The sequence below is a fragment of the Phyllostomus discolor genome, chromosome 15 (genome assembly GCF_004126475.2).
Source record: "Phyllostomus discolor isolate MPI-MPIP mPhyDis1 chromosome 15, mPhyDis1.pri.v3, whole genome shotgun sequence".
Classification (NCBI taxonomy): domain Eukaryota; kingdom Metazoa; phylum Chordata; class Mammalia; order Chiroptera; family Phyllostomidae; genus Phyllostomus; species Phyllostomus discolor.
Window position 1 is genome coordinate 25653906 of NC_040917.2, and position 22076 is coordinate 25675981.

Consider the following 22076-nt stretch of genomic DNA (forward strand, 5'->3'; position numbering starts at 1 on the left):
GGTCCAGCCGCAGGGGCAGCGCCGCCCTTGCCACCCTGCCCAAGGGAGCGGGCTGCACCACCCCCTGAGAGGAAGTCAGCCGTCCGCCACGGCTCTTCCCGGGGAGGGAACCCCGGGCCAGCAGTACAGGTCAGGCGACTCGCGGGCAGCAGATGTTGGAACACGGAACGTGGAGCCGGGGAGCCCCGCTCCCCAAACCGTGCCACCGACCCCCGCAGAACCAGCCTCGTCTCTGGACTGTGCTGCTCTGAGGCCTGGGGGCAGGGAGGTCAGCTCCCAGAGCTCTCTCCTTCAGGAGGAAGTCAGGAACAGAAGTCGGCCTGCAGGATTCAGAGCCCCGGCCCGGCCCCTCGCTTGGTAACCAGGTCGCGGCCACCACGCCCCACGCCCGCCCAGTGCCTCCACCCTCAGCGAGCCTCTGTTCCGCCCCGGCCGCCTCCACATCGGTCTGGTGAGGCCCGCTGCTGTTCCGTGTGTGTTTGCGTCGAAGACACCGTGATGAGCCGCGGACAGGGCCGGCCTGGGGTCCGGAGCTGAGGACGCCGGCGGTGGCGAGCCACCAGCACCCGGACACTGGGCAGCCACCCCGGGAACAGGCGACTCCGGCCACACGCCGACTGACAGTTCGGGAGCACCTGAAACTGAGCGACAGCTTTAAAATAAAAAAAGAAAAAAGCATCTGCTAAAATTCAGGTTTGCAGACAGGACCGGATAATTTCAGTGGTGACTTCTGCCTGTGCCTTTCTCATGGTGCTTTCAAACACTTTTACTAGCGTTTTTCTTATCACGTATTTCTCATTCCAATCTTACAATTAAAAAAAAAGTTACATAACTTACCCAGAGTCGCATCACCAGCGCACAGCGGAAAACAAGTTCGAGTGAGCAGTTAAGGGTCCGACGTCAGCAGTGGGAACAGCCGCCTTCCCCCCCCCCCCCCGCCCCCCCCCCCCCCCCCGGGGCTGCATCTCACCTCCCATCTCATCTCCCTCAAAACAGTGATCGACTGACTGCATCTCAAGTAAAAGTGGTCTCACTGAGGCGGACGAGAAAGCCGCCACTGTCTCTATCAGTCCCGTTTGTGCTAAAAATAAGCTGCAAAAGTAACGTCGTATCTCAATGCCTTTACCTCTAAGTGTAAGCCTTCCTCGTAGCCATTAATTAAAACCTCACACGTCTTCCCCTCCTGTTGCTAAAGATCCTTAACCCACTCGCCGAGCACGCACACGCGTGTCGGGCGGCCACAGCCCACACAGACCCGCCGAGCAGCCCCGACCCCCCGGCCTCGCCAAGGTCAGGGGCGCGGATCCCCGGCGTCCCCACTCGCGGCATGAATGCGCGTTCTGTGCGGTGGTCTCTGCAGGCAGCCAGGGGCAGAGGGACGGGAACAGGAAACAAAGGGGTCATTCAGCCGGCACCCAGCAAGCTCCAAGCGTAAGACCTTTTGTTTGTTTTATTCTGTTTTTGTTTCCCTTACCCACCTCGGGGCTCAAACCAGGAAAACGCGTGCATCTGGAGAGAAGGTGGGTGCAGAGCCTCTCCATGGGGCTCCGCGGGGACCCCGGTGTCAGCCTGGCAGCGCGGTGAGGAGGGGCCCGGGGCCGGGACTCTGTCTGCGTTTCAGCACCTTCCGCTGCTTCCGGTGCCGGCGGAGGCGCAGCCAGGTCAGCCCACCGCAGGTGAGGCGGCGGGATCACCCCAAGGATGGGGAACGCGCGTGCGAACAATGGGGTTACCGGACTGAAAGCTGCCCCCGCGTTCACCGGCCAAGCCCACACAGCCCGAGCCAGGCCGGAGTCCGGTTAAAAACGTACCGGCCTGTTCTTCCTTCTCTCCCCGCCTGGGGGGGGGGGGGGGGGGGGGGGGGGGGGGGGCAGGCCAGTCTGCCTCGGGGAACCCCTCCGCAGTCAACGCCCGGGAAGGTTCCCGCGGTCTCAGCGCGTGCAGGCCCCCTTACCTCGCTGCTCCGAGAGCCACGGCTCAGCGCCCGCGCCCCCGCCCCCAAGCAGCCACCCCGAGCCACCAGCGAGGGGCGCGGCGCGTGTGGGTGGGCAGAGCTGGGAGGGCGGTGCAGGCCGGCCGGGATCTGAAGGACCCCCGGCCCCGCCGCTGGCGGAAGACTCCTGCCGCAGCGGCGCGGGGACCACTCGGTCGCGGCTCCCTCCTGGGGCCGGAGGCTGCCTTTCCGAGAGGTCACCTGGTACCCGGGAGGGGTGAGCGGACCGACACGCGCACGCCTGCCCGTCTCAACAGGCAATTCGACCCCTCGGGGGCCGCGTGCAGGGGGTGCTGGAGCGGGCTGCAGGAGGCCACGCGGGGCGCGGGGCGCAGCTGGGCGGGGCCCGCAGCTGGACGGGGCCCCAGGGCTCACCCCTGGAGGCCTGCGGGCGTGCGGCCTGTGTTCTGGTCTCTGACCAGCAGCACCTCGCCTTCCAGCGGCTCCGGAAAGACCCGACTCCAGGCCATTGACCCGCCCCCCGGCCCCCAACCTGCCTCCCCATTCGCCAGCCTTCTGCTCGTCACTCAGCCCCACACTCTGTCTGAACCTCCAGTCCCCTGACCTGCAACCCGCCGCTCCCTTCCCTTTCCCTTCCCTGTGCCTCAGCCGCCCCTTCTGCTGGGGGGGGAGGGGGAGGGGAGGGGTTTAGGGCCCCCAACACCGTCCAGTGACTCTCGTGTCCCATGGCCGCGTGAAACCCTCTCTGCCTTGAACTCCCAGCACCCGTCTCTCCCTGCACCCCCCTGCACCCCAGCGTCCCCTGCGCGCCACAGCCCCGCCTCCCCACCCCACCCTGTCTCCCGCACCGTCACCCACAGGCTGCTCCCGCTTCTCCTCGGACCTCCCGCTGGCTCCACCGGGGAAAGCCTGGGGCTTCTGCCTTGCAAACACACCCAAGGCCCAGCCGCCTCTCCTCTCCGCCACCACGACCCCCTCGTCTGGGCCTCTACACTGGACTCCCGGGCCCCCGCTGATCCCACACAGCCTGCTCCCCACGCAGCAGCCCCAGCACTCCCTGCGCCGCCGAGGACTCTGTCCGACGGAACTTCCAGCAACAACGGAAGGGTCCGCATCTCCCGGCCCTGTCCAGTGGCCCCTGGCTCGCGTGGCTGCCGACCACTTGGAACACCAGGAGTGCCCCTGAGGGCATGAACTTTCAACTTTCTTAATTAGTTGACATCAACTCACCTTACAAATGACTCACATTAACTAATCCCCTTAATTTACTGGGATCCGCTCACCTGTGGCTGGCGGACAGCCCAGCTCTGCGTGACCCCCTGCCTGGTGGGCCCTGCCCCCCTTTCCCCACTCCCGTTCCCTGGAAACTCTCCCTCAGACTCAGACCACACCGCCCCTCTGCTCACGGCTCCCTAAGGCAGGGGTCTCTCCCCAGCAGAAGCCAGAGCGCTTCCTGCCTTACCTGCCCCGGGGCCGCTCCAGCCACCACGCCCTCTCCAGCCCCTGCCTCAGGGCCTGCGCTCCTGCTGCCGGTGGCCATCTCCCTGACCGCCTCTGGCGATGGGAGGGGTGACCTGGCCGGATCTGACCTGAGAACCAGCACCCCGCCCCACCCCGCCCAGCACTCTCCACCCCAGACTCCGTCCGGAGCCTCATCTGCACCTGATAATTCCTGTTTGTTCTCTGCCCATCATCCGGCTCCCCAGCGGGGCAGGGCCCAAACCTGAAACAGCTCCCGGCTGTTCACAGGCACTCGAGGGGGAAAGAGCCGAGTGTGATGAGACCGTGCGTGCTTCTGGGGGCTCCAGTCTCCCGGCACTCTCGGCCCTCTCCTGCAGCCGCCCCGGGGGGAGGACGGGCACTGGGCCCCCCCTGGAGCAGCCCCACGTGGACGAGGGGTCCTGGGTGCGTGCTGTGCGGGCCCCACCCTGCCTGCACACAGCCCTCCCAGTGGCCCAGACCGCAGGGGAAGTCCAGGCGACGGCTCAGCGGGTGTGACCTTCACCTTCCGAGGGCAGTTCCCCAGATACGCCCCGGCGCGACCCCGTGGCTTCACGACCGACTCTCTGTGACCCTGCCTTCGCAGGGGACAGGGGGGAGAACCACTTGTCAGAACGGTGAACAGGATGTCCTTGGCCCTTGTGTCTGTGAGGTCGCTGCTGACACGCACGCCATCTTCCCGGCTGGAACCTCCACGGTCAGCGAGCGATGGGGCGCCAGTGGGTCCGAGGGCGGCTCCGCGGAGCGGCCCACCTGCTCTGCCCCGCGGGATGCGAGCACGCCACTGCTCTCGCTGTCGTGTTTACCCTGAGTGGGCGGGTGCGGGGGCTGAGAGGAGTCAGGCCGTGGGCAGTCAGCTCTCCCTGTGCACGCCCCGCACTCCCTCGGGGCAGAGGTCAGACCCCGAACGTGGGTGTGGGTTTCGCTCGTGGGCTTTTCTCCACAGGTGCCTGAGAGGCACCAGTGGACGGGAAATCTCGGGTTTGGCTGCAGAAACGAAGGTCCAGTTGGAGCCGTCAGCCAGACAGGGAGCCGGGAGGACTCTGGGGGCTTCGGGGCCCCCGTCTCCAGCACCTTCACTCGTCAGAGGGAGATCCCAGGCCCGGGGGTGGCTGCAGGGTGCGGGCACCGTGGTGGCCATGCCCACCCGGCCCCCTGCTGGCTGAGCCTTTGCCCCCAAACCTGAGCATGACCCTCTGGCTGGAAGAGGGGTGGCGGGGGGGGGGAGGGCTTCCACAGAAGGCCTGCCCATGACTCCCTGAGGCTATTCACAGCTCCAAATTGCAAATTACTTTTCAAAACTACTTCTCTCAAAACACCCAGGCGCCTGGCCACAGACGGCCAACCTGACGCTAACACAGGCACCCGGGGCAGCTGGGCCGGTGACTCCCCGCTCAGCCGCCCGGGGCCTCTGAGACAGAGCTGTCAGCCGGCTCTCAGCCGGCCACCAGAGGCGGGAGGGGCTCTGGGAGCCGAGGAGCCCCGGGCCCGGGCCGGGCTCCTGAGGGGGGCGGCCCTCGTCTGGAGGGTCACGGGCGAGAACAGATGTCTCATCGAGTCAGTGCCAGGAATGAAACAATTGCGAGAAACTCGGCTGTGGTCGGAACCTCTCTCTCTCTCTGCCTAATATGGGAGCAGCACCGAACTGTCTGGAAATGCAGCCGCCGGCTCGGGCCAGATGACTCACCTTCCAAGGGCCAACGAAACGGCTGCAGCTTCTGTGAAACGATTCAACCACGTGCCGGGGGCACGGCGGGTGGCCCCCGGGCGGCCCCACGGGCGGTGAGCTCACCCCGCAGCCAGCCAGCAGCCCGGCCTGGCCCGGCGCCCACGCTGCACTGACAGTGGGGACACAGGGAAAAGGAGACAGCGTCACAGGAAAACCCCTGGTCCTTTGGACACAGCAGTGTCGTTGCTGGGAACTTACCTTAAGAAATTATAAAAAAAAAAAAGAAAGAAAAAAAGACCTCGTGCCCAACCCAAATCCACCTGAACGCCCGACAGCAGGAGGAACGGTCACGTCGCAGAGCCACCGACGTGAGTCACGCTGACTGTCACAACACGCGGAAGGACGGGGACAGGTGACGTTAACAGGCGGGAGGCCAGCCCCGTCTGCCTGGTGGCCGAGACTGCGCCCGAACATGTCTCCAGTGGAAAGGGCGGGAGGCGCGGTGAGGAGGCCCCTCCCCCTCTCCCCCTCGGCGCTCTGTGACGGCGCTTCTGTCCTGCCGACGCTCGCGGGCGCGAAGGGACGGGAAGGCTGCCTGCGGGGCTCCGTCCTGTGCTCGTCCATCAGAACACACAGACTTCCAGACCGATGCATCGGCGGCGCATCTCACACCTCTGCCCTCCGCAAACCGGGGTCCCGGGGCTCGCCCAACGCCTGGCGGCCGGCAGGATGCTCACCTCCCTTCTGCCTCGACCCCTCCCACCTCCCCAAGGCCAGCCCGGGGGGCCGGCCAGACCGCAGGGGGACCTGGCCCAGCCAGCTGCTGCAGAAACCACTCCCCAAGCGCAGCCCTGTGTCTGCCCCACCCCCACCCCCGAGCCACCCCCGAGGCTCTGGGAGGCACCAAGCACTTTCCGGGCTGGACTCCGGGTGCTGGCCCCGGAGGGAGGCAAGGCAGTCCACAGCTGCGAGGCCTCTGTCTTAACCTCGCCTTTCAGCCGCGGGCCTCCCCGCCCAGGGCGCCCGCGGGGGCCGCTCCCGCCCAGACACCCCGAGAGCTCTCCCAGGTGCAGGGCGGCGCGGGGGCTGCCCCTGTCGGGGATTCCCCGTCGCACTCGCAGCGCAGCTGACGGGCCCTCCCAAGCCACACGGCCTCCTGGGCGTCCATCTCCGTCACCGACGGTGACGGTGACGCGTGCGTGAAAGGCGGCAGCGCTGGTTTGTCGCTGAAAGCATTAAAAAGAAAACAAGTCCCCTCACGACTCGAGGTTTTTTCAGGTCCTGAGGTCAGAAGTGCCCCGGAACTCCGAACTCTGCCCAGAGACGCAGGGCTCTTGCTCACAAAGCCGGGGAAGCTCCGGAGGGCATTCAGGGAGCCCAGCGGGCAGCGGGGTGCAAAGGGACCCGCCTTCCTCAGCGCTGGGTACGGATCCGAGGTTTCAGGCGCGAGCTTGTGCGGGTCACCCTCCGAGGGAAACGAGTCACCTCCGCGGCTCGGTTTCCAGCTGCTCTTTCTGATGTGCTGCTCGCCACGGAAACGGCCCCGGCGTGGGGACGTGGGGGCGTGGGAGCGTGGAACCGACTCATCTCCCGGCGACCTTCCAAGCGGGAGCTCACGCCGCTGCACCCGAGGCCCCCCATCAGCCACACGCAGCGCTGCCACCCCCCGCCCCCCCCCAGCAATGAGGAGCAGCCCTCGGCCGGAGGAATGAGGCGCGTCCCCGCACTCCAGCCTTCCCTTCATCCAGGTCCGGTCGCCCCACCCCGGCGAGTGCGCATCGCGGGCGACAACCACGCGGACGCGTCCCCCAGCACTCACGCCGCATGCAGACCGTCTTCCACGGGCGACGCCCTGCCACGCAGCGGCGAGAGCGGTCCGCGGGCCGGCGCCGCGAGCAGAGGGGACTGCGGACCTGGTCACCGCAGCAGCCCCGACCGGCAGGTGCTCAGGACGCATGCGCTGAGCGGGCGCACGCGCGAGCGGCGCGCACGCGGGAACGCAGCGCCGGGAACGAGACGCCGGAGGCACGTGCGCCGACCTGCCCCGCGAGGAGGCCCTGCGGGAAGCGAGTGTGTTTGCCGGGACACGCACGCACGGGCGTCACCGTCAAGGCAGAGCTCCTGCGCTCACGCCAGGGCTCAGACAGTAACAGGCCCGCGGGGCGGTCCGGAGGGCCGTCTCTGCAGCCCCCGCCGTGCGGCTTTCGGAGCTGCCCGCTGCGGTGGCGGAATGGGCGCTGGGCGCCCGTCACCCCACCGCGTCTCCCCCGGCCGCGCCCCCACCGTGGTCGCGGGCCAGCAGGCCCGGAGGCGGGCCCTGCACACACGCGTCACGGAGCAGACGCCGCAGTCCGAGACGCAGTCCCAGACGCGCCCCCGCTCCTCCCGGAGGCCCCATCGCTCCCAGCGCAACAGCTGGCGTCCTCTCCGTGGCGCACTTGTCGCAGCCCCGCGACCTCGCCTGCTGCGCTGTCTGCTCGCTCCCCTGACACGTGCCAGGCACCCGGGGGACTGTCAGTTCTTCAGAACGGCCGAGCGAGCGAGCGACTGAATGCACACGAGTCCAGGCCGAGGGACTGGGGGGTGAGCAACCCCAGCCCGCCCGCTGCAGACAGAGTCTGAGCAAGATCCCGGCCACGCGTCCTCTCGCCTCTGATTTTCGGTCTCCAATCAGCCGCCTGACAAAACTGCGAGGTCTCCCCAGTGCAGCTCCTGTGGGACAGGGGCCGGTTTCCCGACTGGGGCGGCTGCCGAGGGGGACGCTGCGGGGGCGGCGGCTGGCACTGGGCCACCGAGTCCAAGCGCACAAGCATCTTCACGCCCCGACGCATCGCCACGCGGACTCGGGAGCGGGAGCGGTCTGAGCGCACCGGGAAGAACGCCCCGGATCTGGGGACGGCCTCTGCTGGCGGCAGGAGGCCAGGAAAGGGAGGCGCAGCCGGAGGCTGCCAGTCCGCCCGGGGGTTCACGGGAGGGCGGGCGGGAGGGCGGGATCCTTGCGCTGGCTGAAGAGACGGGGCCCCCCGAAGGCCTCCGTTCCCCCGAGCACCCCCTGGACCACCAGGTGGTTCTCCAAACACACACCCGCACAGCAGCCAGCTCTCACTGGGAGGGACGCGGAGGCTGGACGGCCGGGTCCGTCCTCGGTCGGCGCGCCAGGCCCCGGTGCCGGGTGCACCCTCCGGGTGACGGATGCCGGGAATACGGAGGAAGTCTGAACGCACTGCGCACGCGTGAGCTGGGCGGCGCCCCTCCCCCTCCGCCCGGGGAATCTCCACCCGCGGGACGCGGTCTCCCTGACTCCCTGGGACGCGGCCGACGTCCTGGGGGGCAGAACCCGCGCCACAGGAGGCAGCGGCAGGACACGAGGCAGTGAGCCCCGCTGGGGCAGGTGGCCGAGCACACGGCAACGCCAGCGCGGTGACCGCGGTCACACCGTGAGAGACGCAGGCGATGCAGCTAAACACGCCGCTTCGGGGCGTGGGCGGAAGAGCCTGCCCACTCCCAGCTCCCGGCCAGCTCCCCGGAGAAGGGAAAAGGGGTGGGACCCACCGCTGAGCACAGAGCCCCCTGGACGCGTCCGATGCCACTGGGATGGCCTCCCCGTCCCCTCTCCAAGGGACGGTGTGCAGACAGACGCACAGGCCCGCTGCCCTCAGGGGCAGCCCCGCCTCCCTGCTCCCGAGCAGGGTCCCCAGCCACAGACGGGCCCCCGGGGGTCCCCTCCGGCTCCTTCCAGAAGACGGGACAGGGCCTGTCTGAGGGCCACGAAGCGGCCACCGTCCCGTGCAGGCCTCCCACCTGGTGTGTGACGCGTGCCCCAGGGGTGGCGTCGGACCGGGTGGTCGCAGAAAAGTCCGGACGCTTCGGTTCTGATGTGAAAGAAACACAGTGAGAGCAACAGTGAGCACTTGGCCCCCACGCCAGTCGGACAGGAACGCCCCAGATCACGTGTCCCCGGGAAGCAGGGGACCCTCCCGCTGGGGGAGCTCCACGGGCAGGCCCCGCCCCGGCCCCAGGCCTCCAGAGGCTGCCAGGGGCCAGGGATCACACGAAGAGCACGGGCAGCTGGAACCCAGGACGTCTGGCCTCCTTCCTGGTCCTCGGTGAACCCGTTACCCATCAACGGGACGCGCAGCCAGTCCCCACCGCACCCCCAGCCCTGGGGCACCCACTCCACTAGCCCCACCCCCGCCCTCGTGCCCCTGCAGCTCACAGCCCGTGGTCAATGCGCCCAGACCTCGGCCCGTCCCCACGCCCCCTCGGGAGGAGGCCCGCCCTCCCTCCCCCGGGTCACACGTGTGCTGACTGAGCTCCTTCCGGGCGGGCCCGCCGGAGACCACAGCGGGGGAGGGTGGCGGTCTCAGGGCCTGAGCTCCCGCCGCCGCCTCGCAGGGACGGGGGATGCCTGGGTCGAGCACGGCCGAGGAAGCTGGGCAGGAAGTGTGGGTTCTGTTCTCAGCGGTGGGAGCCGCCGCGGCCGTGTCGGAAGCTGAGTGACACTGTGGGAGAGAGTTTAGAGGAAGTGGGGCCGAGCTGGCGGCTCGGGAGCTCCCGGGCTCGGGGCTGTCCCTGCCCACCCCTCCCTCCCCGCCCCCGGCCGGCGTCGCTCTCTGAACTCTGACCGCCCTGGGGACCCGCGTGGGCCCGCAGCCTCCAGGGCCCTCGGGCTCGGACCACCCTGTCTCCGGCCGCCTGCCTGCACGGCGGTGTTGTCACTCACAGTGTCGTCACGCCCAGCCACACCTGGACCCGCAGGCCAGGCCTGCCCGCCCCACGCCCCACTCACAGCGAACTGCCCCTCTGGCTTCCTCCCGCCCCCATCCCCGGCCCCCCAGCGGGGGCTCCCGCCCACTGTGGTGGGCACCCTGTTTACAGGGGCCGGGTCTCGGAGCCCGAGACCACTGCCACAGACCCGCTGCAGGCCGGGCTGGCGTCCGGGTCTGTCCAGCAGCCCAGCGTGGCTGAACGTGCACCGTTAAAAACGCTCGCACGAGTCCTTGTTCTAGAAAAGCCAACACCGAAAACCACCTCCTACGAAGTCCTCGCACTCCCCCCGCCGGAAAGACGACCGGGGGTGTCAGCCTGTGAAACGGGGGCCGGCAGGGAGGCAGGCCCGTCCGCTGCTCCTGGGGACCGGGGGTGTTGCCCGGCACCCGTGAACGCTCCGCCTGCTAAAGGTCACTGAGGGCACGGTCAATTTCAAGCCTCTGAAAGGGATGAGCTGCGTCTCGTGAGGCGACAGCAGCAACATGCTCCCGCGTTTAATGACGGATCCCGGGCGTCTGTCTCGGGGGGTGGGCGCCGTCGGCGCCCCGAGCCACGTCTCCTCCCATCGCCGTCTCCCCTCCCCCATCTGCCCCCTCCCTCTGGTCACCGCCCCCCCCCGCCCCCCCGGTCTGCACTTAGAAGTGTCCGATACTCTCAAAGCCGTGTGTTTCGTACCGAACACTCGTGCACTCACGTAGTGAGGTCGCACCCCCAGTGGAAGCAACACGTGCTGTTCGCCTTCCCGCCTGTTTTTCAGAAAAGACTAAGCGGGCTGCCCCCTAAACAAGGAGGGAGGAGCCCCGGAAAACCCACGCGTCAGGCCACCAACACCAGCAGCAAAAAAAAAAAAAAAAACCCACAGGGCGTCCTGTCCTTTAAAAGAGCTCCAAAATAACCCCCCTTGTCTGTGACTGCTGCTGCCCCCGAGTCGGGCCCTCCGTGAAGCCCCTCCGTGAAACCCCCCCCGGGAGCAGCTCCCCGGCGGACGGCGGTGAGGGACACGGCGTGTGTGCGTGCAAACACTGTTGCACCCAGCACGCCACCGCCCAAACACCGGACAAACCGAACTGCAGGGAAAGCAAACAACCCGACATCGTCACACCGTTTCTGTCCCGGGAAAACCGTTTTGTTTCTCGACTTGTCGACACTCACTAAGCCAGAATGCCACGGCCAGAAAGCGAGGGGGGCCGGGTGACTCTGTACGCTGTTTCGTTGGGGGGACAAAATGAGGAAGGTGGTAACACTTACACAAAATTTCCTTTGGATTCATCTTTGCACGGGAATGATAAAAATAGCCCGAACGCCAGTGGGCTGGAGAACAACCCACTTTTCCAGGGCGCACAGTGACTTTCTTCGTCCTGTTCTCCCCAAACACCCACAGCGGACATCTCCACGGGGCTATTCGAGTCGCACGCTCACAGAGCAGACGCTCGACGTGGGTGTAAGTCTCACCCTCCCACAGACACGCCCACAAGTGCGCTGTCGTCTCACCAGGCCACACGTTGCAGCTGCCGCCTTCAGAGGCAAAGGTCTCCGCCTCACGTTCAGCCTCGGCCCACCCGGCGGCTGCCGGCGCACGGGAGGCGGCCCCTCCTGCCGGCGCCAGTGGCTGTTCTGGAGTCTCGGGGAGGCCCTGGCGGGCCTCACGCCCCACGTGGCCCGAGAAGTCCGAGAGCGGGGTCTGTCCTTACGAGCAATGAGCTTCCTCAGAGCCCGCGCCCAGGCCGGCCAGGGGGCGGTCTGCCCACTGCTGCTGCTGCTGCCGCCGCCGGGCCAGACTCTCCCCGGCCCCCTCTGGAGGCCCTGAGCACGCCCACCTGCTTGCACCCCCACCTGCTCTCCCCCGTCTGGCTCACCGCCGGGCGGTGCCCCGCCACCTGCTCTGGCCGGAACTCCCTCCGAAACCCTGGTTCGATTCTCACGCATGCAGCCCAGCAACCTGGGCTCTGAACGCCTCACCGCAGAGCAAGCACGGGGGTGGGGGGAGGCAGGCGGTGAGAAGGGACCTCCGGCCCTGCACCGCTGTTCACTCGGCCCCCACAGCACACCGCCGGCGGTGCGCACAGGGAGGGCGTCCCTCGGGCAGTCTGCGCCTCTGCCCTCGCGTCCCGCTGCCCAGACACCCACCGGCGTGTCCGTGCGGCGGGGTCCCCGCAGCCAGGGCCTGCAGCCGCGCAGAACCACCCCCGGAGTGCAGCCCCGGCCGAGCGCAGGGCAGCACGTGAGCAGCTGGACCGTCCCGAGTGGCCGCTGCTCCCTCAACTACGAGACGCGCCGTGTTCCCTCCGGGCCTGGGAACCAGGAGGGCACGTCCATCGCTGACCGCCGTGGGGGGTGGGGGGGATCGCTCCACGGTTGGACACCCGGCCCGTCCAACCTCACCGGCATGGAACGCTGTTCCGTTACAATTCTCTCTCCGGGACTCGACATTTAGCTGAGGATGAAAATGTTCTTTTACCTCGAAATACAAATTAGTTGTGATAGTACTTTTTTCCCAAATTAAGGTGTCCCCCCACAGAGTTACAATAATTCAAGCTCTGACAGTTTCAAGTCAATTCAAATGTTCTTACTACAAAAACACTATTATGAAAGTGCTCCCTTTCCCCCATCTTCTCCTGAACATCACTCTCTCTCCTTTTGACAGGTCACGTGTGCTAGCATCGCCAGCAAAAACGCCATCACATCGCTCGTTCACACTCCTGCTCTCCGCGTGCCCCACACCAGTCTGAGTCTAATCAAGTCAAAGGGCGAACAAAGCGAGACACTGACTTTGCGTTCTTGCTGCCAGTCGTCTCTAGACATCCCCCCAAACCCGTTTCCGTCCTGCCTTCGCGCCACATTCCCTGGCTCACCGGCAGGAACCCCCAGAATCCCCTCCCATTCGCCAGGACCCCCATGACTGACGCCCCGCCTGGGAGCTCCCAGGCCCGCCCCGCACCGGGCCGCGGCCACGGCAAACAGAACCTCGGCTGCGGCTCCGATCCGGGGACGACCCTCCTGCACAAGCCGAGTCCCTCCTCCCTCCCAGGGCAGCCAGGGCGGCCCCCTCGCCAGCGCCGGAGCCCCGAGTCTCACGCCACGCCCACGCCCCGCAGGCACAGGCTTCAGTTCGCAGACGAACCCCGCGCGGACCGTGTGCGGTCCAGTCCGAGCCCGACTTCCTCCCTACCGAGGAGCTGGCCGTTGAAGAAGTTACGAGTGTGATGGTTTCAGGTTACTCTTGCAAACTTTCCAAACTGAAGCTTTAAGAGAGCAGCTAAACGGCACACACCCACCCTCGGGGCTGAGCACGGGACGCGGGAGGGCCCAGGCACCCCCTGGAAGAGGAGAGATGGGGCCCCCTCCTGCGGCAGGGTCTGCGGGCCGCAGAGCGCAGAGCGGTCCAGTCCCCGGTGACTCCCCGGCAACCTGAGCCTCCCCGGCAACCCGCTGGGTCTCGAGGGGTTTGCGCAAGGCCGCGGCAGCACGGCGGAAGCAGACCCCGGGGCAGGGGGTCTCCTTGCGCTGACCTAACGCACTCACGTGGCCCCGCGGGCCCCAGCTCCCTGCCCTGACGCGGTGCCGGGGCAAACATCTCCGCCGAGACTTTCGTGCCTTGACCTCGCCCCCCGGAGCGGGGAAAACGCCAGCTCTCACCCAGTCTGCTGCCCGACCTCTCCTGAGCCCGCCCGCGGTCTGGGCCCTGGGTAAGAAAACCTGGGCTCAGAGAGCCCTTTCCCGGCCTCCGCCTCCGTGCTGGCCAAGGTCAGGGGCTGTCTGTTCTTGGAGCCCCACAGCACGACCCGTTCACGGCTCCCACCATCCCCGCCCCCCCCGGAAACGGGGCTCTCTGTGGCGTCTGCACTCGCCCTCCCCCGGGCACAGCCCCGCGTGCGTGCAACCCAACTGGAAGCAGGCACTGCTGGTCTGGTCCCTCAGGTTCGAGACCCGCTCCTGAGAGAGTAACCGAAGTGTGTCACGCCCAGATCTCCAGGTTTGGAAAGGTGCACTCATCCCAGAACTGAAGAGTAAAGCTGTAACTCTCCACTAAAACATCAACTTCCCGATGGGGGTGCTTAGAGACACCCTTCTTATCTAAAGTGGAATGAACAAAGGAGCTGGTCACGGTGGAAATTAAACGGGTTTCGAAGCAAAACATCGAGGAGCGAGGGTCCGACTTTCCCGGTCAGTCACGCCGGTCCTCGTGGTCACTCCACCCGGACACACGCTCACTCCCGAACTTCTCTTTGGGGGGGTGGGGGGGGGCGGGCGGAGACCCGGCACCTGTCTGCGCTCCCAGACCCTGCCCTCGCTGAGACGCATGAACTGCGGCTCCCGCGGCCACCGCCGCGCCGGCCAGGCAAGTTGCGCAAGGTCCCCGCCGACCCAGCCGCCGTGGGGTCAGGAGTCACTGAAGAGGAGATTTACCACGTCAGCAGCGAGGCTGGCCTCGCCCCCTGGACCGGGGGTGCCAGCACAGGCTGACCGCCGGTCTGCGGGGTTACTCATTAACCGCCCCACCACAGCCCGGGGCTCCTGCAGACCCACGCACCAGAGGCCGGCCTGAGGGGCGGCAGAGGGAGGGAGCTGCCCCAGGCCTCCCCCCCGCCCCCCACACGGCCCAGCTAGCGACCGGACAGGGCTGCCCAGTCCTTCCTTCCAAACGCTTCCCGGTCCCCTGCTCTCGAGAAGCGTGCCCCCCGACCCCACGAGCTCTGCCCACTGCTCCTTGCTCCCCGGGGGGCAAGGTCCACGTCCTTCCGTTCCCCAGCTTGTTGTCGCGCTTCCCAAGAGCCCCGTCCGAGGCCCGCGGGGCCCGCAGTGCAGGGCAGCCCAGCAGCCGCTCCAGGCCCGGGAGGGGCAGCCGTGGGCACGGAGACCCCTGGGTTCCCCGGCAGGAGAAAGCTGCGGGGGACTGGGTGCTCCACGCCGAGGAACCACGGCTCCCGGCGGCAGTGAGCCGCGGCGGACACGTCTCCTCGTGGGCAGGGGTCCCGAGCATGCGTGGGACTCACTGTCAGAGGGGACCCGCAGAAAGTCAGAGATGCTGTCCAGCCCCTCCGGGGCCACGGCCCCGTGCCACCGCCTGGGCCCCCCGAGGCCGAGGGGCTGCGCTGCCGATGGGGACACGTCAGGCGCCCTTCGCCCCGCTCGACGCTTTTCCACTCGGGCGGGGACTCGGGCGGTCTCCACGCGGTCCCCCACCTGGGGGCCTCCTGACCGGGGCCACAGGCGACGGACTTTTTTACGGGGGCGGGAGAGAGGCGTGCTCACAGATGGGCTCCCGAGTGCACACCTGTTCCGTTCACGCGTGGGTCTGGGAGTCCAGCTCTGTCCCCAGCCGCCCAGAGTCACGGCCGGAGAAGCGTCAGGCAGCTCCTCCCCAGAGCGAGCCGAAGTGTCACGGCACCTGCTTCGGGGTCCCTCGGTCCTCGCTGCGAAGCAGGGCGACGCAGGGCCCAGGAAGCAGAGGCGACTCCACACGGCGCCCCTCCCCCGAACCAGGAGCCCTTCCCCAGCCCGAGGGGGGCAGCCGGCTCTCCCCACCCCCAGGAGGACCCCGGACAGACGCTCGAGTGGGACAGCACAGCCCCCCGTGGGGCGCGCGGCCTGCGTCACCCCGAAGACGTGCAGCCCTGTCATCACCCGTCACAGGACGCGAAGTCCGTAAAACCAAGAGAAGGGCCGTGTCCAGACACGCTCCACTCGGGGAGTGCCGCTCTGACGGTCACAGGCCCGTTTTCTTGACGGAGTTCTTCAGCCCGACAAGAACCTGCGGCCCTGGGAGCTGGGCACAGCGTGACCGCAGGAAGCCACACGGCCCGGCCGTGGCTGCGGCGTGACAGCTGGCAGGGAGCCGCCGACGGCAGACACGGGGGCGGGCGCAGCCCTGCGCCCTCGCCCCGCCTGGCGCAGCAGGGAGCCACACTCGAGGGGCGCCCACCTGGCCGCAGGCGTGCAGGCTTCGTCCCACTCCTGCTCCCCTTCCTCGGCTGCCCCGCCCATCCCCGTCCACCCCGCGGGGGTGCAGCCCCCTCCCCCGCGGGCTCTCGGCGCCACAGAAACACGGCAGCAGCATCCCGTTTCGCACCGGAACCCCGAGTGACCGGACCGCAGCCACAGACCCCGCCCGCACGGGAGAGAAGGGGGGGCGGGCGGGTGGAAACGAGTCACGTGAGGCCAGCTCGGAGTCAGGGGGACAGTGCGGGGCACCCGTGCTCCGGAGGGTGACCCCGATGTGGGGACAGCCTGGGCAGGGCAAGAACGGACTCACCTCTCCTCGCCCCGTGGGCCCGAGAGCAGGCAGGTCTCTCCGGAGAAATCCGTGTTCGTGCTCCGTACGCACGAGGCCCCGGCCCTCCTCCCGCCGTGTCCGGTACTCCTCACTCCCAACTCAGCACCTGCAGCCGCGGGAGCTCGGAGCACACGCCCGTGACTCCGCACAGCTGCGTGCCAGCTCCCCGCACCTGTGAAACCTGTGACTGGCAGCCGGCACGCCCACGGAGTCCCGGACGCCCACTCTGCTGCCTCTTGGGTGTCTGTCTGCCCCCCCGCCCCCCCCACACCGCCAGCGACCCCGCAGCACCTGGCCCCCTGCTCACCACGCTCGCGCCGTTCCTGGGCCACTGTCGTCCTCACCACCCTCTCCGAGGGGGAGGGGGCGTTGTGCCCGGGACCAGGGCGCTGGGATCGGACTCAGAACGAACCCTCAACGGTGATCTCGCTGGAGTAACACACCGTGTGGCCCACGCAGTGTAAGCCAGACACGCCCTGACTCACACGGGAACCGTCTCCCCTTCCACGCAGTGCGCTCACGCCCCGGCCACGGGTCTCCCGATGCCCCGGGTCTCCCGATGCCCCGGAAACACGTGGCGCCGAGGTGCAGGAGAAGCACAGGCACGCCAGTCCCCGCCAGTCCCCGCGGCCCGGGACGCCAGGTGCAAACAAACACGTACTGAAGTGTCGCTGACAGGGAACCTGGAAGGCGGGGCTGGGGACGAAGTGACACCTCCTCGCTCCGGTTTTGTGAGTAACAGGTCTTTTATTGGCAGTAAACTAGGGCAGACAATCAGAGTAATACATACGCAGTCTTCAGTACACACAGCAAAAGTTATCGAAGAAACTCAAAACCTGCAGGGAGCTAAACGCCGGAGGGAAGTCATACCCTTAAGGTCCAGTGGTGAGGTCCTGTCCGCCCTTGGTGATGGCCCGCGCCCTGTCCCCAACAGAGCGGAACCGCACTCATTTGCCAAAATGAGAAATAACAGACTTTTGAGAACCGAGTGTACTTGCGAGGGTTAATTAAACACATTTTCTAAGCGTCTTGCAGTGACAGGTGGGCGACCCTTAGCTGGGAAAGCACACTTAGAGAGGGAGAGTGAGGGGTCACTAGTCTTCTGCAACCATTGCAATAATTTCTCGTCTTCCAAACACTGCTTCGTAACGGGAGTGTCGCACGCTCGCACGACGCTCCTCCACTGTACAGGGGCCGCGCCGGGCCGGTCACACGACGGGCCGGCGCACACTCGGCGGCCCTTTCCTGGTGTCAGGGGAGCACGTTTGACCGTGACGTCACCAAAGCACGTAAAAATGCGTCAGCAGCGACGCCGGAGCACATTAAAAACACAATCAGGAGAGGAACACGGTGGCTAAAAAGCGGTTCCGGCAGAGCCGCTGCCGCCAGTGGCGGCCGATGACCACTCGGGCGGAGCACAGGCTGGGACGCCCTCCCGCGACCCTGGACCGGGCCGACGGATGCGCCTGCAGAGGACGTCCCAGGCTGGGGCTCCAGGGCGCCCCTGGCGTCACCGCTGGGGGCAGGCACACCCCCGCGTCGGCCGTGTCACCAGCTGGGAGCCCAGCAGGACCAGTGCCCGCAGCCCCGGGGACGAGCGGCCACTGTTACACGTGAGCATCCGTGTGGGTTGTTTGTTGGTTGGTTTGAAAGTGGGGGCTGCCGGGTGTTCATCTTACTATTCAGTATTTGGATGCCACAGGCATGTAAAATGCATAATGAATTACCTACTGGAATGTAACTCATCCTAAAATTTAAACTGTGAAGACAGGAAGAGGAAACAAGGCCCAGAACTCTTGGGAGGAGGGAAGGCTAAGGAGAACAAAAACAAAGAACGAAAACCCCAGAAGTGTGGGTGACCTATAGTAACGTAAACAAGAGGACAGTGTCTGTGGGCTATACACAGTAACAACACCCCCCCCCCCCGAAACCCAGAGAGCCGTGTGGCTGCCACCCGGCCTCTAACACTGGAGCCCCCGCGGGGCCGCAACACTGTGCTCGTCGGCGTCCGCGGGCCGGGCGGAACCGCGGCCTCGTGGCAGTCGGGGCGAGGCGAGGGCGCGCTCTCTTCTCCTTCTAGTAAAGCTATCATTCCAGGCTTTGATCAGAGATCCGAGAATATTTGTTCTACTAGGCTGGAATGAACGTGGTTTGGAAGTTCAGAGTACATTTAAAAGCTGCAAGAGAACATAGGTAGCCAACTTCTCAGAATTTTGGACCAGCCCAGATGGAGACAGCAATCTGAAATGTTCCCGATCCCTTACTCGGGGGATGAAACGCACGAATCCTATGGCCCAGGGCAATGTGAAATGTTTCCGATCCCTTACTTAAATGCTGACACGTATACCACACTACCTGTAAATTGGATATTCCGTTACAGTGGTAACGTACAGAATTCCCATGCGTTATTACACTTTCCTGAGAGTAAAGCAATTAGAATAACCTTAATCCTAGCAACAAAGTTTTTTTGTGTTTTTCTCCTTTTGTTTTTTTGTAGGGTTTTTTGTTTTTTATTTTTTTTATTTTTTTGCATTTAAAACTTTTGGGCTATTCCCTGACCATCTATACATGTAAATTTGATTGCTAAACATCGTCACTTTGAATGTCAAACTATTTTCAATCTATCGATTTTGATTAAAAATCATAATAGAAACAGCTAAAATCACGCTAACAAAATAACCTAGATGTGAAAAGTTGCATTGAAAGGGCATTACATTATTCTCGCAGGATCGTGTAAAACATTCCAACGGCAGTGTTCTCAGAACAAACCAGAGCGACACCAGGAGGCCTCCAGCCGCCCCCGTGGGACCCTTACCTGTAGCTCTGGCTGGTGGGCGTCTTGACTCTGGTACTACATGGCTCACTCACATCAGACATCATATTTGTGTACCCTGAGAAATCGGACACTGAAGTCCTGACTCGATGGTCCACCTCCCCGTTCGAGTTGCTGACAAAGGTCATTGGCACCCTGCCGCCCGACTTGAACTGAGAGCCGAACGCCTGCGCGAAGTTCTCGATCTGGTACGTCGTCCTGGGCTCTACGTCCTTCTGGGCGTCCATCTGGCTCGCTAACTCCTGAGACGGGATCTGGAAGCTGGCTGAGGACTCCAGGCTCTTCTGCGGCTCCTTCTGGCTGGTCAGTTTCTGGGACGCGGGCTGGAAGGCCGGCGAGGCGTCCAGGTTCTTCTGGGAATCGATCAGGTCGTCCAGCTCCTGAGAAGGCGTCAGCTGCTGGTGGGCGGTGTCCAGAGCAGACAGGTACAGCCCCGGCTGCGAGCCGAACAGCATCCCGAAAGGAGGCTTTGGCAACGAAGACGGCAACACTGAGGTAACGGACTGGCCGAAACCACACTCCAGAGGGGACGTAGTGTACATCTGCTTCTCCGGGAACAGAGTGTGGTTGTGCAGAGGTGAGGACAGACTGACAAACTGGAAACCGTGTCCGAGCGTAAAGCCTGCGTTGGTGGACTTCTCGAAAGCCTGCTGGAGGTATTTGGAGTATTCTTGCAGCATGCTCGCCTTGTCGCTGGAGGGGGTCTGCGTGCCCGGGCTCAGGCTCTCTTCCGGAACCAGCTCTGAGTGTTCCCCTGAGGTGTGTAAATCCACACGCGGCTCGCTCATGTTGAAGGGGTCCTCCTTCTGGCCCTCCGACTTGCTCGAGTACTGATCCAGGATACTCTGCAAGACCTCGTCGGGGATGCCCGACTTGTCGTGGCAGGACTTGACCTCGGCGGTGAGCGCCGAGGAGTCGATGAGCGACAGCGGGGCCTCACTGTCCAGGACGCTGGCCCCCGCGGACTGGATGACAGACTGCTGGGGGACCATGTGTCCCACGTTGATCGAGAAGGCACTGTTGCTGGTGGCAGTTGGCAAGTATCTTCGTTTCTTCGAAAACTGCATGGCGTCGTCGTAATTGCTGTTCATCGGGCCCGGTTTGCCGCCCGCGCCCTGGAGAAGGCTGATGGTCTCCACGCCGGCGCCCGACGCCATGCCGAGGGGGCCGCTGGGCTTCCCGGACAAGGACTTCTGCCCGACGATGTCTGGCAGCGGCGACACGAAGTTCAGGTAGTTTTTGTCTGTGTTCTTCCTGCTTCCTTTCTTGAAGATGAGTTTTGGCACCCTTCTCTGAAGCTCGTCGACGCCGCCGCCCAGGACGCCGCCGCCGGGAGACACGGCAGGCATCTCCACGGAGTACGTCTGCATGCTCGCGCTGCCCGCGAGCTGCACGTCGCCTGCCTTCCCGGCCTTGTGTTCCTTGCTCTCAGCGGCTCCGCTCTTGGACTTCGTCTTCCTCCTGGAGGAGCTGCTGTTTCCCTGAGACAGCACGGCCAGGGTTCCCACGTTGCTGTGGTTCGAGGAGCCGGGGTCTGCACCGGGGGCTCCCTTAGCTATGGCTTCCCCGCACGTGCGCCTGTGTTTCAGCAGTCTATCGGTCCTGGAAAAATACTGCTGGCAAGTGTCACACTTGTATGGCTTTTCTCCACTGTGCGTCCTCTTGTGTCTCTCCATGTGGTACTTCTGGATGAACTTCATGCTGCACTGGTCGCAGCCGAAGGGCTTCTCGCGGCTGTGGATCTTCTCGTGGCGCTGCAGGAGGTACTTCTGGATGAAGCCCATGCTGCACTGGCCGCACTGGAAGGGCCGCTCCCCGGTGTGAATGAGGACGTGTCTGCGCAGGTGGTAGGAGCTCCGGAAGGCCGCGCTGCAGTGGTCGCAGATATGAGGTTTCTGGCTTGGGGACAGGACCGCGCCTTCTCCGTCTCCCACCAGAGACGGCTTGGAGGATGCGCTGGGCTTCCTCTTGGCTTTGATTCCCTGAGATTCTGGCTTTGGCCTCTTCGCCTTCTTGACGTTCGCGTCCTGCTTTGGCTCCTCGCCGCCGCCGCCGCCGCCGAGCAGGGCATCGCGGTGCTGCGGGGCCTGCGGCTGCTGGTGCAGGACGCTGAGGTCCTGGATGACGCCAGGGCCGCCCCCCTCGCCGCCGCCGCCCAGGCCCGGGGCCCGGTCCTCGGCGCCCGCGAACAGCCCCCCGTAGTGGTGGTGCTGCTCGTCCGGATCGGCCGGCTTCTCCTGCTTGATGCTGACCAAGGGCTGCAGAAAGCCCCAGGAGGCCCGCGGCGCCGGGAAGGCCGCGCCCGAGGCCGCCGGCTCCTTCTTGAAAGTCATGTCCGGGGCCGGCGGCGGGGGCGGCTCGGCCGGGGCCGCGGGGGGGGCGAGCACGCACTGCGGGGGAGGGGCGGCCGGGCCGGCCGGCCGGGCGAAGCTGGCGACCGGGGGCAGCCGGTGGTTGAACATGACCAGGCTCTGCGGGAAGCTGGGCTCCATCTCCGCCCGCCTGCCGGAGCCGCCGCTCAGGAACCCGCCGCCGACTCGCATGCCCCGGAGGAGGCCTGGCTGCGGAGGGAGAGGGGGACGGAGAGGCGGTGGGGCCGGGCCGCGGGACCCGGAGCCCCGCCGCCGCCCGCACTAAGGCCCGCGGCGCGCGCGCACCGCCTGCCCTCCTCCCGGCCCGCCCGAGCCGCGCCGCCCCCGCCCGCACTTACGGTCCCGCCGCCGCCGCGCCGCCGCCGCCGCCGCCGCCTCCGGTTAATAAAAATAACGCCGTCCTCTCCACAATGGAATTAAAAGCCTCCCCCGCACTGCGCAGGCGCGGCGCGGGGTCTGCCGGGAGTGGCCGGCCCGGCCGAGGGGAGCGCAACGCGGACAGCGCGCAGGCGCTGCAGCTTCCGCCCGGACCGCCTGTCAATCACCGGAGCGGTTGGGCGCAGGGGCTACCCGGAGCTGCAGGGGCGGGGCCTAGGGGGACCCTCCAAAGAGATGCCTCCGTGGCAGACGGACCTGATTGGTGGGCGGCGGTGAAGGACAGGACGTGGGGAGGGCCTCTGCGGAGGGCGTTCCGGAGGCGGACC

General features: G+C 65.9%; 1 protein-coding gene across 2 annotated transcripts; it reads right to left on the reverse strand.

Moving 5' to 3' along the window:
• Window positions 1-16891: 16891 nt before the first annotated feature.
• ZNF281 (zinc finger protein 281) lies at window positions 16892-21850 on the reverse strand. Of its 2 annotated transcripts, none has more exons than XM_028531390.2 (2): window positions 21711-21850; window positions 16892-21561 (listed from the first exon to the last, which is right to left on the reverse strand). In XM_028531390.2, the coding sequence occupies exon 2, from the start codon at window positions 21541-21543 to the stop codon at window positions 18979-18981; it is 2565 nt and encodes an 854-aa protein (XP_028387191.1). In that variant the 5' UTR covers window positions 21544-21561; window positions 21711-21850; the 3' UTR covers window positions 16892-18978. The 2 variants fall into 2 exon arrangements, with proteins under 2 accessions (XP_028387191.1, XP_035871930.1); XM_036016037.1 differs by having other exon boundaries at window positions 16892-21557; window positions 21711-21832.
• Window positions 21851-22076: the final 226 nt, after the last annotated feature.

What these genes read in the sequence shown, in the direction of transcription:
- ZNF281 (XM_028531390.2), bottom strand. Translation starts at nt 21,543, where the DNA reads ATGCGAGTCGGCGGCGGGTTCCTGAGCGGCGGCTCCGGCAGGCGGGCG.